This window comes from Lepisma saccharinum, chromosome 4 (assembly GCF_977018435.1).
Source record: "Lepisma saccharinum chromosome 4, izLepSacc3.1, whole genome shotgun sequence".
Taxonomy (NCBI): Eukaryota; Metazoa; Arthropoda; class Insecta; order Zygentoma; family Lepismatidae; genus Lepisma; species Lepisma saccharinum.
The window spans coordinates 102188022-102201027 of record NC_139232.1 but is presented as its reverse complement, the minus strand read 5'-3'; the positions used below and the strand labels follow the sequence as shown (position 1 = coordinate 102201027).

General features: G+C 36.9%; 1 protein-coding gene across 2 annotated transcripts in view; it reads right to left on the bottom strand.

Moving 5' to 3' along the window:
* The window catches only part of LOC145986683 (DNA-binding protein Ets97D-like), a 37592-nt gene extending 31838 nt beyond the window's left edge, over nt 1–5754 (bottom strand). The window contains exons 1-2 of one of the 2 annotated variants that reach the window (XM_083120991.1): nt 5675–5754; nt 2829–2937 (exon numbers count right to left, since the gene is read on the bottom strand). In XM_083120991.1, the coding sequence (XP_082977117.1) occupies nt 2829–2917 (89 nt within the window). In that variant the 5' untranslated portion in view covers nt 2918–2937; nt 5675–5754. Of the gene's footprint in view, nt 1–2828; nt 2938–5498 lie in introns of both variants that reach the window. The other variant, XM_083120990.1, reaches the window with a different exon arrangement.
* Between the last annotated feature and the right edge of the window lie 7252 nt (nt 5755–13006).

The window sequence follows — 13006 nt, the reverse complement described above, 5'->3', positions numbered from 1 at the left end:
CTCTGAAAAGGAGAACTTCCACTTTCGAGTTTAAGAGGTTTTATAAACAATTGAAAATTTTGCCATACATTAAACCAGTTTGCATACCACATTCTCACATATTGGTCTCATGAAATCAAAATCTAGTCTTATTTCACATGGCATTTTAATTCTTCATAAAGATAAGTAACAGACACAGCTTTCAAAACATATTAAAGCTTCCAAAATATATGTGCAAGTTCGAAAACATATTACAGGTTCCAAAGCATACCACTTCTGTGCACTCTGCTTAGAACTGAAATTAGCAATTCAATGAACTCAAAATTTGTTCAACTGCATCAGTATCTTCCTTTGATATTGAGTGATGTCATCCTGTTGAACCAATAGGAACTGAAGCACCCACAATCTTTAAAACTTTGCGAATTGGAAGTGAGCACTGGTGTTGGTGTTCACGACGAATTCATTTAACTCAGAACTGATATCTATAACCTCTACAATCAACCAGTCACAGTCATACACACAGGCCACAAATATCCCTCTTTGTAGGTTGTGAATCTGAATATTCTCCTGCCGTTCTTCTTCTTGTTCAGTTAGTGTCATTGTTGATATTCTGTCCAAGCATCTAGAACACAGAAAGTCATCACTGGAAACATCTTGACTTTGAAACAGAGTCTTGAAATGAGCACTCTTATTCCCAACCTGAAGAAAGTCTGTTTTTTTGCTAGTCTTATGTATCACTCCTTTAGGGATATGCAAATAGTCAGCACACTTCACTCTCCTGTGGCCCCAGTAAGAAGACATTTCAAACAGTCCTTTCCACAAAACACCTACACCTCAATCAATCAGCAGAATCCTCACAAAAGCTTACAGGTACTGTTGGACCACAAATTTGGTAAACTGGTCTCTTTGTTTGCCTGTTGACAACTGAACTGTGAATTCATGTGTCCTCTTTTTTATATGCTAGGCCAAACACAGAATTATCTGGATGGTTCCAGAATGTTCTAGAAGGTTCTGTTACATTCTGGAATTATCTGGAAGCTTCCACATTGTTCCAGAAGACCTTAATGATTTGGAAGGTTCTATGTAAAGAAAATCCAGAATAATTAAAACATTTCACCAGTTCAAACTTTGTTTAATTTATCGTTTTTATTCTATCACATTGAGCACATTGGTCCAAGAGTGGATTTCTTAACCCTTAACCAGGCATGCTATTTTTGTAACGTGCCCGGGCAAGCAGTGTCTGTCGGACACTGCATTGTTTTAAATGGATCTTGCCCTTCTAATGCGAGATTATTATGTTTCATCACAGTGGAAACAAGCGAGATATTTAACCTAGTCATAATTATTATGTCCATAATTCTTATATTCATCATAATTGCATGTTGTAATTTTTGCAGAATAGTTAGACCGGAAGGTTATGTGTTAGCGTTGATAATATTTTTATGTGATGTCTTATTAAATACTCTATTTTTTATTAAACATTTGTTAATACATATTCAAGTAGACTTCTTTACATATCAATTGTACACTGTGTCCAACAGACAAACTGGTTTAATGTATGGCAAAATTTTCAATTGTTTATAAAACCTGTTAAACTCAAAAGTGGGAGTTCTCCTTTTCAGGGAATTTAGTACTGTATGGTACTGATCAACAGCAAAAATATTAAAATTTTTGGGATTGTCATTTTTGATTTTTCGAAAAAAAATTTAAGAAGGCTACAGCAAGAGAACTTGGACACATATTTCCAAATTATTCTCTTTCAAATAATAATAAAAAAAAAACAGCAACAAAATATCTTTAACCGTTCCAGAGATAGAGCATTTTAATATCTTGCCGAAAATCTCACGTGAGAAATGACGCCCGAGGTGCCATCTTTGGCAGCCTGTATCTCGGGCCAGGAATTATTTTGGACAAAACAAAAAAATACGGGTTTCTTACTTTGTCCTGAATTGTAACATAGGTTTAATTCAATAACATCTGAGACTACGAAGGTAAGATTTTTTCTTTACCTGCCTGAATTGATATGGACTATACCACTACTCAGTTAGAAAACGGAAAATTAAAAACATAGTACTTCACAGGGTTGGCATGTTTAGAACACTTTTATAATTCAATGGAAGACAGTTTTGTTCTGCATTTAATGTACATTGTTGTTAATATGAATGTATATTGTTACATTCCCATTAAAATATGATCTTTCAAAAAACAAAGTATGTAGCTACAATGGAGATAAGAGAGTGGGACCTGGCAATTACGGAAGAGTCGAACCGTCTTGAACAGCCTACATGCAAGATTTACAAGCAACGTAAATTAACAAATAGGTATTTTAAAAAGTAGTCAAGTGTTTACTTTATACCTTGAAACAACAGTCTTTTCTTGGATGATTAACAGATTCCTTAACCACCATCATTCTTAATAAATGAATCTTTTTAGCATTACGATTTTAAAGTTTTATTTGTTTAAAACAGTTTTTTCTTGAGTGAAACAATGTTTAAACCAAAAAATACCTTTAAAAAAACAACACATTTTGCCAATTCTGGAACTTCATGCCATGGGGATAATTATCTGGGGGATGCACCTCCCTTAAATAATCCAGAAAAATGAACTATGTATAAGTAAGATATTGGTGGATTTCACAGCATGTCCTGCCTAAATTTGAAAGAAACTTATGACTGGACAAAAACGTAATCATTATTACTCGTAATTAGCCAAATGTGCCAGAAAAGCAATCTGAAATATGGAAATTACAATCACCTCAAATAATTCTTGGGCATCCTACTGTTTACAATATACAAAGAAAAGAAAGATCATTATTTCTCAGAAAGCAATCTACCAGATGCAAAAGTTACCTTTTTCTAGTGTCAGGCTCCAAGGAATACATTCTCCTACCAGTGTCATCAACTTTCAAAATATAAACAGCCTGATCCTGGGTCTCCATTTCTTCAAGTTTCTGGTATCCTGAAAAGAGAAAGTAAAAAGACACTAAATATGCAATATTATTACTTACTAGCCTACTTTCACTTTCTGCCATACTCCTAGAGTAAGTTATATCAATTACGAGTGATACAGCCACATTTTTTAACATTCCATATGGGATGCTCATATTACACAAGATGTTTAACAAATTCTGTTGAAACTCATAAAAATTCAGTAAACTGCAATTAATGCATTATGTTTTGGAAAACAATATGACAGGCCAATTAAAACAAATGTGTTAGTAGTATATTGAAACAGGGTAATGGTTCTGATTGTTTTATGATTTTTTTTAAAATTCTCCTAGCAGGAAGACTAATTATCATAGATTTTTGGCAATCATTGTCACACGAAATTTGAACCTTCCTTAAAGTAATGGGCACTGTTTGGATTTCGGAAGAAAAAAAAAAGGCATTTATATTGAAAAAAAAATTACCTTACCCAAGCCATAGCACTTCCCATGGACAATGCATTTTTTGTGGACAAGCAACTGTATTGTAGACTAGTGGGAATAAATGTAGAAGTAAATTGGAACCTTAGTAGAATGCCATTAGGGACTTTATTTTAATGCTAAGAGAACCAAACCTGGCCTGCCTAACCTAACTACGAAAGCATATATTGAACAAAATCTTAAGTAATTGTTAAAACTCAGCAGTATGTGTTAACAGAAATAAATCGAATTTGAACCATGTTAAAATTGCATTCATAGCATGATGAAATTGCAATAAAACAAAAGCAACTTGCGTTCCAATTCACTGTTTATGAGTGCTTCCTGAAGTGATTATTCTTCTGCATGACAGCAACTATAAAACAGCCTGAGGTATCATGGATTAAAGAGCTTCACATTTCTAAATAACTTATATAATGGTAAGAAGAATAGTGTACGTACGCAGAGTCCATCAACCAATAAGAGCATAAATTAAGTTTCACATTAAAAATAAAAATACATCATAGTGTAAATATGAAACCACACATATTAGCTCCTCTCCATACACAACAGTTCAGTGAAATTCTCCCTTGCACTTACTGTTGAATGTGGCAAAAAACAAAAATGCATTTTTGGGTATTTGACGTACAAAAACTAACATATGGAGTATAAACATGGCCAAGAAAGATGCCACACTATTCCAATCGATTTCTGTAGCCAGAGAATTGCTGTTTTGGACATAGTTCGATGCACTTAACACAGGAAAGCATCCCAGAAAATTTCATAACGATTAGATAAGCCGGAGACACATTTCTTGAAATTTACAGGAGAAAAGACGAGAAAGTACTTACGGAATTGAGTTCTTGTGGATTTTCTGAAGCCGTGGAAATTGTTTTTGGAATCGTGCAACTTATTTGGCCTGTAAGTAAGGTATTTTTCGTCATTCATGCATCTCCGTTGCACGATAGCTCGTGCCACCATCACCGTCGACTACGTGAATCAAATATTCCGTGCGTTCGATTACGTAACCTCCTGTCAGTGCAGCAACCACGCAGTAGTTTTATAAGATGACGTGTGGGCAGTTTTTTTTTTTTCCAATTTAATTTTCTGTTTGCCTAACCTAACCTTCAGTGAATGGTTTGTGGATTAATAACAATCATTTTTCGGTTAATAAGTGTTAGTGTAACAACCTCGCGGTAGTTTTACAAGATGACGTGTGAGCGTTTTTTTTCTCTAATTCAATTTTCTATGTTTGCCTAACCTAACTTAACCTAACCTTCCGTGAAAGGTTTGTGGATTAATTTTCGCTTAAAAACATTTTGTGAATTGTTTCTGCGGCATTTATCGGTTCATAAGTTTGGAAACACTGCACATCAGCTGACGATACTGCATATCAGCTGACAATAGACAACGTGAGTCAAGATTTGCCCGCCGAATTAGCAACGACCAATAAATAATTATAATGTTAAAAATAACGCTTTCTTTCATGGAAAAAAAAAGTGATCCAAAGTTGAAAAATGTTCCGCTATGCATATGAAGTAAGTAGAAATGAATTTTATTTGAAAATAAACGAGTTAAATGTGTCTCCGGCTTATCTAACTGGTACCGAAAATTTAAAAGTACGTATGGCGACAACAAGTGGAAGTATTTAAACAGATTTAATAACGTCTAAGTAAAATAATTTGCTGGAAACAACTTTTTGAAAACGGGGAAACTTTATAAAGTTAATATATATTTTTATTTACATATTGTTGAGTATGCATATGCACACACAGCAAAAGCAGCTCCAGGAAATAGACATTTGCAGAGCCGGATGAACACGCTAATATCACAGATTATATACTAATGCATATTGTAGAATAATAATCAATCTCTTTTGCCAATATGCTATGCTTTTCTTTATCGTCAGCCAATTTCATAGCATTTCAATAGAAATCGACATACCAACAGTAATCGATTTCTACATGAAAGCAACTCTATATTAAAAAGCACATGCAATACAAACTGTTCATATAAAAACTCACTCATATACCATATTTGCGAGGTAAATAACAATACGAACTACCTGAATCACAAGGAGTGCTGAATACTGTCACTTTCCCCCAATAAACAAACTTACCTTTCAGAACAGGAAAGATGCCATTATGACGCGACTATTCGAGAAACCACACGAATATTTGCTTCACCGCGCAGACTGCTGCCATTTTTGTTTACCTCATACAAGTATCATCCTTCAGGAAATTAGTATTTTACTAATATATCAAGTAATGCAAGAAAACACGTTTTACACATTACCTCTAACAGGAAGCAACACCGGAAGTGATTTTCTGTCCTCCCAAATGAAAGTTTTTTTGGGCGCATTCAAATATTAAATCTTGTAACGAGCAACTGATCCAACGTTCGAATTGTGATTAGTGATCATGATGTCATCGTAGAATGCGAACACTACGAAAACTCGCTCTTCGAAGACGACGTAGGGGGTTACCAGATTGCAGATGTCATGTACTAGAGGTCTGCACGGGCCTAAATTGTAAGGCCCGAGTCCGGCCCGGCCCGAGGAAATGAAACCCGAACCCGACCCGAGTCCGATAATAAGTAAACTTGAGCCCGGCCCAAGCCCGAAAACATAATTAAAATTACTTTCCAATTCAGCATTTGAAAAAGAAAATGGGCACTGTTGTACTTCGTGCTCCTATTCTCATTCTCGAAGTAAACCATAATTTCAATAATTAAAAATTATTTTTCGATGACAATATTCGCTAACAAAATAGCCACGAGGCCCGGGCCCGACCCGAGCCCGAGAAGTTCTGGTTATTTATGGCCCGAGTCCGGCCCGCGGGCCGGGCCGGGCCTAGGCCCGAGGGCCTGGCCCGAGCCCGTGCAGACCTCTATCATGTACACAGACTAGCATGACCATTTAGAGGGAAGATTTCTAGAGTTCAAACCCACCCCCCCGAAACTTCTGACATGTTGGATTAATCCAACATGTCAATCCAAGATCTGTAACTCATTTTGATTTTTTTTCGAAGCATCACAAAAATACAAGGGGACAATGTTGAAACGATCGAGCTAGAATTTTCATACATTTGGAATTCTCAAACTTGACCCCTTTTTTTTTCCACTTCTGCTGTCCTCCTTCCAGTATTGTTACTGCGTCACAAGGAATATAGACTGAAAATTCCCTTATGATTGTCCCAAAATTCCCTGTCCGATAAAGTCGAAAATCCACCTTGATAGTTCAAACCTAGGGTCTCCAGTTTCGTAGCCCATTACGTTCGCGATTGAGCTTACAATCCATGCACCAAGCTAAAAGGTAAAGTGAAGTAAAAAAAAGGTAAAGTGTTCCCCTGTGCATAGCACCACGCCATGAAGGCGTATAGGGGGTGTGGGGGTAACGCCCCACACTTTCTTGATCCGGTCGTGAGTTCTTAAGCTAAGTTCTTAAAAAGAATAACTGGTTCCACACTTTTCAAAATTCCAAAAATTTAATTTTAAGGTCAAACAACAAAAACTTTATGACTAAAGTTTCCATCTAACAAGCTTTTTCTTGAAGGTATCTAAATTTTAAAAACTAAGTATAATAATTGTGCATTTCAGTGCACACTGTATGAAACGTGTAAAAAAAACAAACAAAAAAAACAACTTGTACTGGATATTCACTTATCTGCTGTATTGAGTAAGTCCCCTCAAGGATATAATAATACTCCCTCTGTCCCATAATTATTGTCCGGTACATTTTTGTTTGTTGTGTCATAATAATTGTCCGATATTCAGACTGTGACATTTGTGTATACAGAAGAAGAACATGAAACACGGGAATGAGTCATACAACTTTATTACTCAAGGATCAGTACAAATTGTGCTTTCCATCTGCCTCTTCGTCTGTCATTCCTGTACTACCATTTTGGCATACCGGACTATAATTATGGGACAGAGGGAGTAATAATAATTATTATTATTATGGAATAAAATTGTTTTATTACGAAATTTTAATTATTATTGTATAATTGTTGTTATTTATATTATTCAAATTTCTGGCGACGCCCATGGGAACAATGGACATTTCCACTTTGACATGAAAAACATTTTAAATCCATTCATTTTATAGATAATGACACAAACATGACATGAGCAAAATATCTCGGCGAAATTGGTTTGGTTCTCGAGAAACACGCCTTCAAACACCGCTGAAATTCACCTGCTACGTCACGGATTTGAAAACGTCCTCTCCACAGACAGGAGGTCTTCTGACGTCATCACTTAGAAATGCGTGCAGGCAGGGCTTCTGCTCGTCCCGTCCACTTAGCATGAGCGGCGGAAGCGAGAGCAAAGTCACTTGTTACTGTGTAAAACAAGTATCTTGTAACTTCCAGTGCAAAAATCTGTGCTCCATTTCTTGGAGATGAATTATGCCCTAGCAGTATATGCAGTATTTACTATAATTCAGCCACTCGGTAGAGGGTTTTCCCATTAGGGTGACAAAGCAAAACTTGTAACAGTCAATAGCTGAACACATGAACAGCCTTGTTCATTGCGAATACATAGGTTGGTTGCTTCTGACTGGCAAAAACTTAATGTTATAGGAATGCCTTTTCTGGAATTACAATTATTCTCGTCATAATATTTTCTTCGCAAATTTTAAGATAATACGTTTAGAACACTGGTTTACACGCCAATTTCTGCAATATGAGGTGATACGGTATAAAAAGGTACGGGGAGTTTTTAAATTTCCTTAAGTAAATGACAGTTTTCTTCAGTTAATATATATATTGCAAATGTTTGTAGTTAGCCTGCTTTTATGCAGGCCCGTAGCCAGGAATTCTTTGCAGGGGGGGGGGGCAAAGTCAATCCTAGAGGGGGCAAATTTTAAATATATTGTGTCACATTGGCAGATATAGCAGGGTACACAGAAAAGGGATGATGTCTTGAAACTGAAAAAAAAACTACTTCGAGCAACATCAAATAGCAATATTTAGATGATGACCTTTGCAGATTGCTAAAGAATATAAAGTTTAACATAAATAGGCTAATAGGGACTGTATCTACTTGATATTTACAGGTCGATAATGTTAAAAGACGATTAATATGTACCAACAGCTTTGGACCTCTCTGCAGAACTGATTAAGGGGGCCCTTTATAAATCATGCTTCGTAATGATTCCCTCTAGTTTCCAGTACGCAAGAATTTTACGTACAAAGGAATCTAACGAGAATCCAACACCATTGTGTTGTGTTATGCAAGGAAAATCGAATTAATTAAATAATAATGGTTGCGTATTATCTACACTTGATGAATTGTGTAAAAATGTGTAATACATTTTTTTGTACTTGCTAAAACATGAAAACATGGGTCCCTTAGTCCACCACGGAATCTATTTCCTTCAAAGGGGAGTCTCTTGCATCACTACAGACAATGTTTACCTAATGGTTACGTTAACCATTTTGCAAAATATTGTGTGAATTGTATTACATTATAGTTGAAATACATGTTTTGTCACCTGACAAACAAATAAGAATCCCTTGATTGATCAATGAGTTCTTGGATTACAATGTCATCATTAATATTTCATATTAAGTTTCATATAAAGAAATTGTTTTAATAGGGCGCAAATAATTTTACAGGACGCCATGGAGAACTTAAATTTCTTTTTTCATATAGATGGTTTGGCTCCCAGGGCCGACTCCCGCCGCCCCATAGCTATGGCTCTGGTTTGAGTTGGTGTTTTAAGTCCACTTTATGCACAGTAAGGCTAATCGGGACTGGACCTACAGTTTAAAGTGGGATCCGAACCACTATGTGCCTCCACCGGGTATCGAACCCGTGACCCCTTGATTACAAGGCGACGACGCTACCACTGTGCCATCGGGGAGACCTATATACACCCTAATAAATCACAAAATCAATAAGTGTCTTTGTTATGTTGCTAGAGTAACAAATGATATAATTTTAAGGATTAGTGCGAATTCTAGGTAGGAATGTGTTCTGCATTTTTCACAGGGGAGGGGGGGGCAAGGCAGGCTCTCAGCGGGGGGCTGCTTTTACGTCACTTTGTTTAACCGCAACGATGAGAACGCATGGTTAATTTAGTATGTATCTTCTCTAACATCACATTTCTTCCCACTTTTTGCTAATCGCTACAATAAAGATGAATGACTACAAGCAGTATTCGAAGTCGGGGTGCAGGAGCACACCCCCCTACACACACACACACTACCACCACCACCAACAAGCACAATCTAAGTATCCCCCAACCTGCCACGATACGAGACGAACTTTTTCTTCTGTCAAATCTCATTTCGAAAACATTCACTTGTTCCTTTATGAGACGAAACGGCAAATGTCTCGTCTCGTGAACAACACTAGCATTAACATTAGAAGCATCCCCCTAGGTGTCCCCAAAGTCTGGAGCAAAATCCTCCCATGTAACAATTTCCAGTTCAATGTCACTCACAAGGGAACAGTCATGCCCAGGTCAAGAGTCAAACCTGGAACATGCGACTTCCTCAGATAAATCATGAATTTTGTGTATAATAATTACAACGCCAGTTCGTTCCTGGTAAGCTCGACCCTGTGGCCGAGTGGTTAGCACATCGCGCTACGGGTTCGAATCCCCGTCGGGCTTGGTTGTTTGTGAATGTCCATTCATCAATTTCATCATTTCATCACTCATCCCCATCTTCGCAAATTAGCCAAGAGGCACAAAACGCGAAGTAAAATAAACTAAATCAAATCAAATCATTCCTGGTAATTCTTAATAATTCTTAATCTGCGGTTTGGTTTACATATATAAGGAGGATAAGAGTCAGTTTTCGAGGGCTCGTACCGTTAAAACGAGGAGTCAAAAAAATTAAGAAAGGTTTTTTTTTTTTGTATTTATAATGATAAGCCTTTGCATACGTTGTTAATTCTATATTTTTCGAGACTTGAGACGAGAACGAGAATTGCCCTCCCAAACCGAGACGGATGTTTATAAATAGAGACGAGACTGTCAATGAGACATTTACAAATAAACACGAGACAGACATTTACAACTCTCAACGAGAACGAGACCAAGGCTGTAAGTCTCGTCTCGATAGGATCCTTAGTGGTGAAGTTGTGAACCAACCAATTAATGCGTTCGGGGTAACGAGATGAGGCGGCTTTTTTCGCAGTACAAAATTTAAAATATATCGTACCATTTCAGTATTGGATGTTGTTATGCACATGGGCGTATAAATAGTTCACGTGGGGGGGGGGTGGGGGGGTGGATCAACTTTTGGTATGATTAGGGTTGCTTTATTTCGTAAGTGAAAATCCAGGACACTGCTGGCCGGAAGCTTGTTGGGGAGCAGGGGAGTAGTTGTATTTGTGCTATAACCAGCACAGGAAAGGAAGAGCCCCCCTCAAGCAGGTTTGGCTATACTTAAAACAAGCTCAACATGCCCATATGAGCTTTTTGCTCAAGTGTGGAACCCCCCTCTATTCCAAGATTTTTGTAAAAATGCCCTCAGGAATTTCTCGGAAAGGAAGAGCCCCCTCAGATTGTTTTGCTTATACTTACAAAAGTTGCATCAGCTAAATTTTTGTCCATAAACTTGTCAAAATTGGCCACACCAGAAATTAAGCCAATACACACGCACATACACACCCATATACACACATATTTACTTCCAGTTTAAGTTTAATTGAACCCCAGGTTCAATCTAATATTAAAACAATGCAATATGCAGAGCCTCTCTAGAATTGCTCCGTGACTCTCTCAGTTCTTACATTATATGTCAAGTAATTCCCCTCTGTGTCAGTGTGTACAGATCCCGAGACGGTAGTATTGATTTTGCATTATTCTCCCCTGCGCCACTATTTACAGAAATTCCCGAGTGTTGCAGCTTTGATGCAATATTGCATCAGCTAATATTGTGAGAGTGGCTGAGGAGAACAGATGTGTTTTTATAGTGCTCCTCATACTTACAGGCTTGTTTGATTTAATTAAATATATATTGTTGCCTGATATTTATTACATTTAGTTTGTTTTGTTGTAATCCACTCTTATTTAGGGTCAGGCTTATATTTGCCCCAGCTTGTTATATAAAAATCAATACATAACACTCAGTGCTGGGTCATTGCCATTCAAGATATGCATGTTCGTGCAGGTATTTGCGCTAGGTCAGTGTGAATGAATATTCCACTTGTGGGCTATTGGCTTTACAACTTGTCATAAGATAAGCATAAAGATTAGATTTAAAAACCCAGGAAATTTTATATAAATACCAAAGCCAAAAATATTAACACACATACACACACACACACATATATACAGCACAGTGCTGAACCCAACTGATATTTTTATCCAGCATAGAGTTTTGAATTGAAGCCCAGGAAATTGTATATAATAAACAATAACAAAAATGCCGAATCAAAAATATTGTAACCAATGCAATAAGAATATATTTAGCTCTAATTGGGCCAGACACCAAAAGATTTGTAACCCAGACAAATACAGAACTCCCACAAAAATTTGCCCCAAATGCAATAGAAAATACAGCATGCAATACTTCACTTATACACATAAAGATACTTGTTCTGCACAGTCCCTACAAGCATCTACATCTGGTCTGAAAAGGAAGCATGAAGCACCTGTTAATGCTAGACCTGCAAAGCAGCCACGCTATGAACCTATCCATAGCAGTTTTAATGCCCAACTTAGGGATTATCGGTTTGTATCAGAGCCAAGATGTGGTATTAACAATTTTTTGAACAGTGTAAATCCTGATCTGCAGGCAATTCTAAATGCACAAAATAGCCCTTATAAGCTCTCCCTCAAATTGTATACACAATATAAGAAGCCAAATGGCACAAAATTTACACAGCCCCACATAACAGAAACTGTACCGGTATATTCAAATGCAAATTTGGACACAATAATAACCAGGTTGATGGATCAATTGAATATTAAACACTCTGAATTTGCGGCAAAAGAGTCTGGATGGAGCCTATGCGGCTCTTCACACAGGCTCTATGTTAATATTTCTGAATTCAGCCCATTACAAGGTTCTACTTATTTGCCATTACCTGATAATATTAAAAACAAACAAGCCGTGGTTAATATAAAAAATACCGACCAGAAATGCTTTTTGTGGTGTATTTTAGCTGCTTTGTACCCAGTTTCAAGGAATCCTCAGAGAATAAGTTATTATAAACAATATGAATACAATTTCGATGAGGCAATGGAGGGTTTAGAATATCCAATGTCTGTTCAGAATATTGATAAATTTGAAAAAAGGGCCAGGCATATCAATGGCAAGCAATTATCTATTAATGTATTTATTTGTTCCACTGGCAATTGCCCGATAGAACCTCTCAGAATCAGTACAATTGATGATGAATCTGCTATTCCAATTGATTTGCTCTTAATTGAAGAGGATGGCAAATATCATTATACTCTGATACATAATCTTGAAGCTTTAGTGAGAACACAACTAGACAAATCTAATAGAATATTTAAGTTGTGTAGAAGATGCTTAGCTGTATTTGATGGCAGGAAAATGGTGAATGGGGTTCAGGAAAAAAATGCAGAAATTGCCAAAAACAAGTTAATTGAGCATCTGAAATACTGTGGGAACCATAAACCTGTTCATATGGTGATGCCTA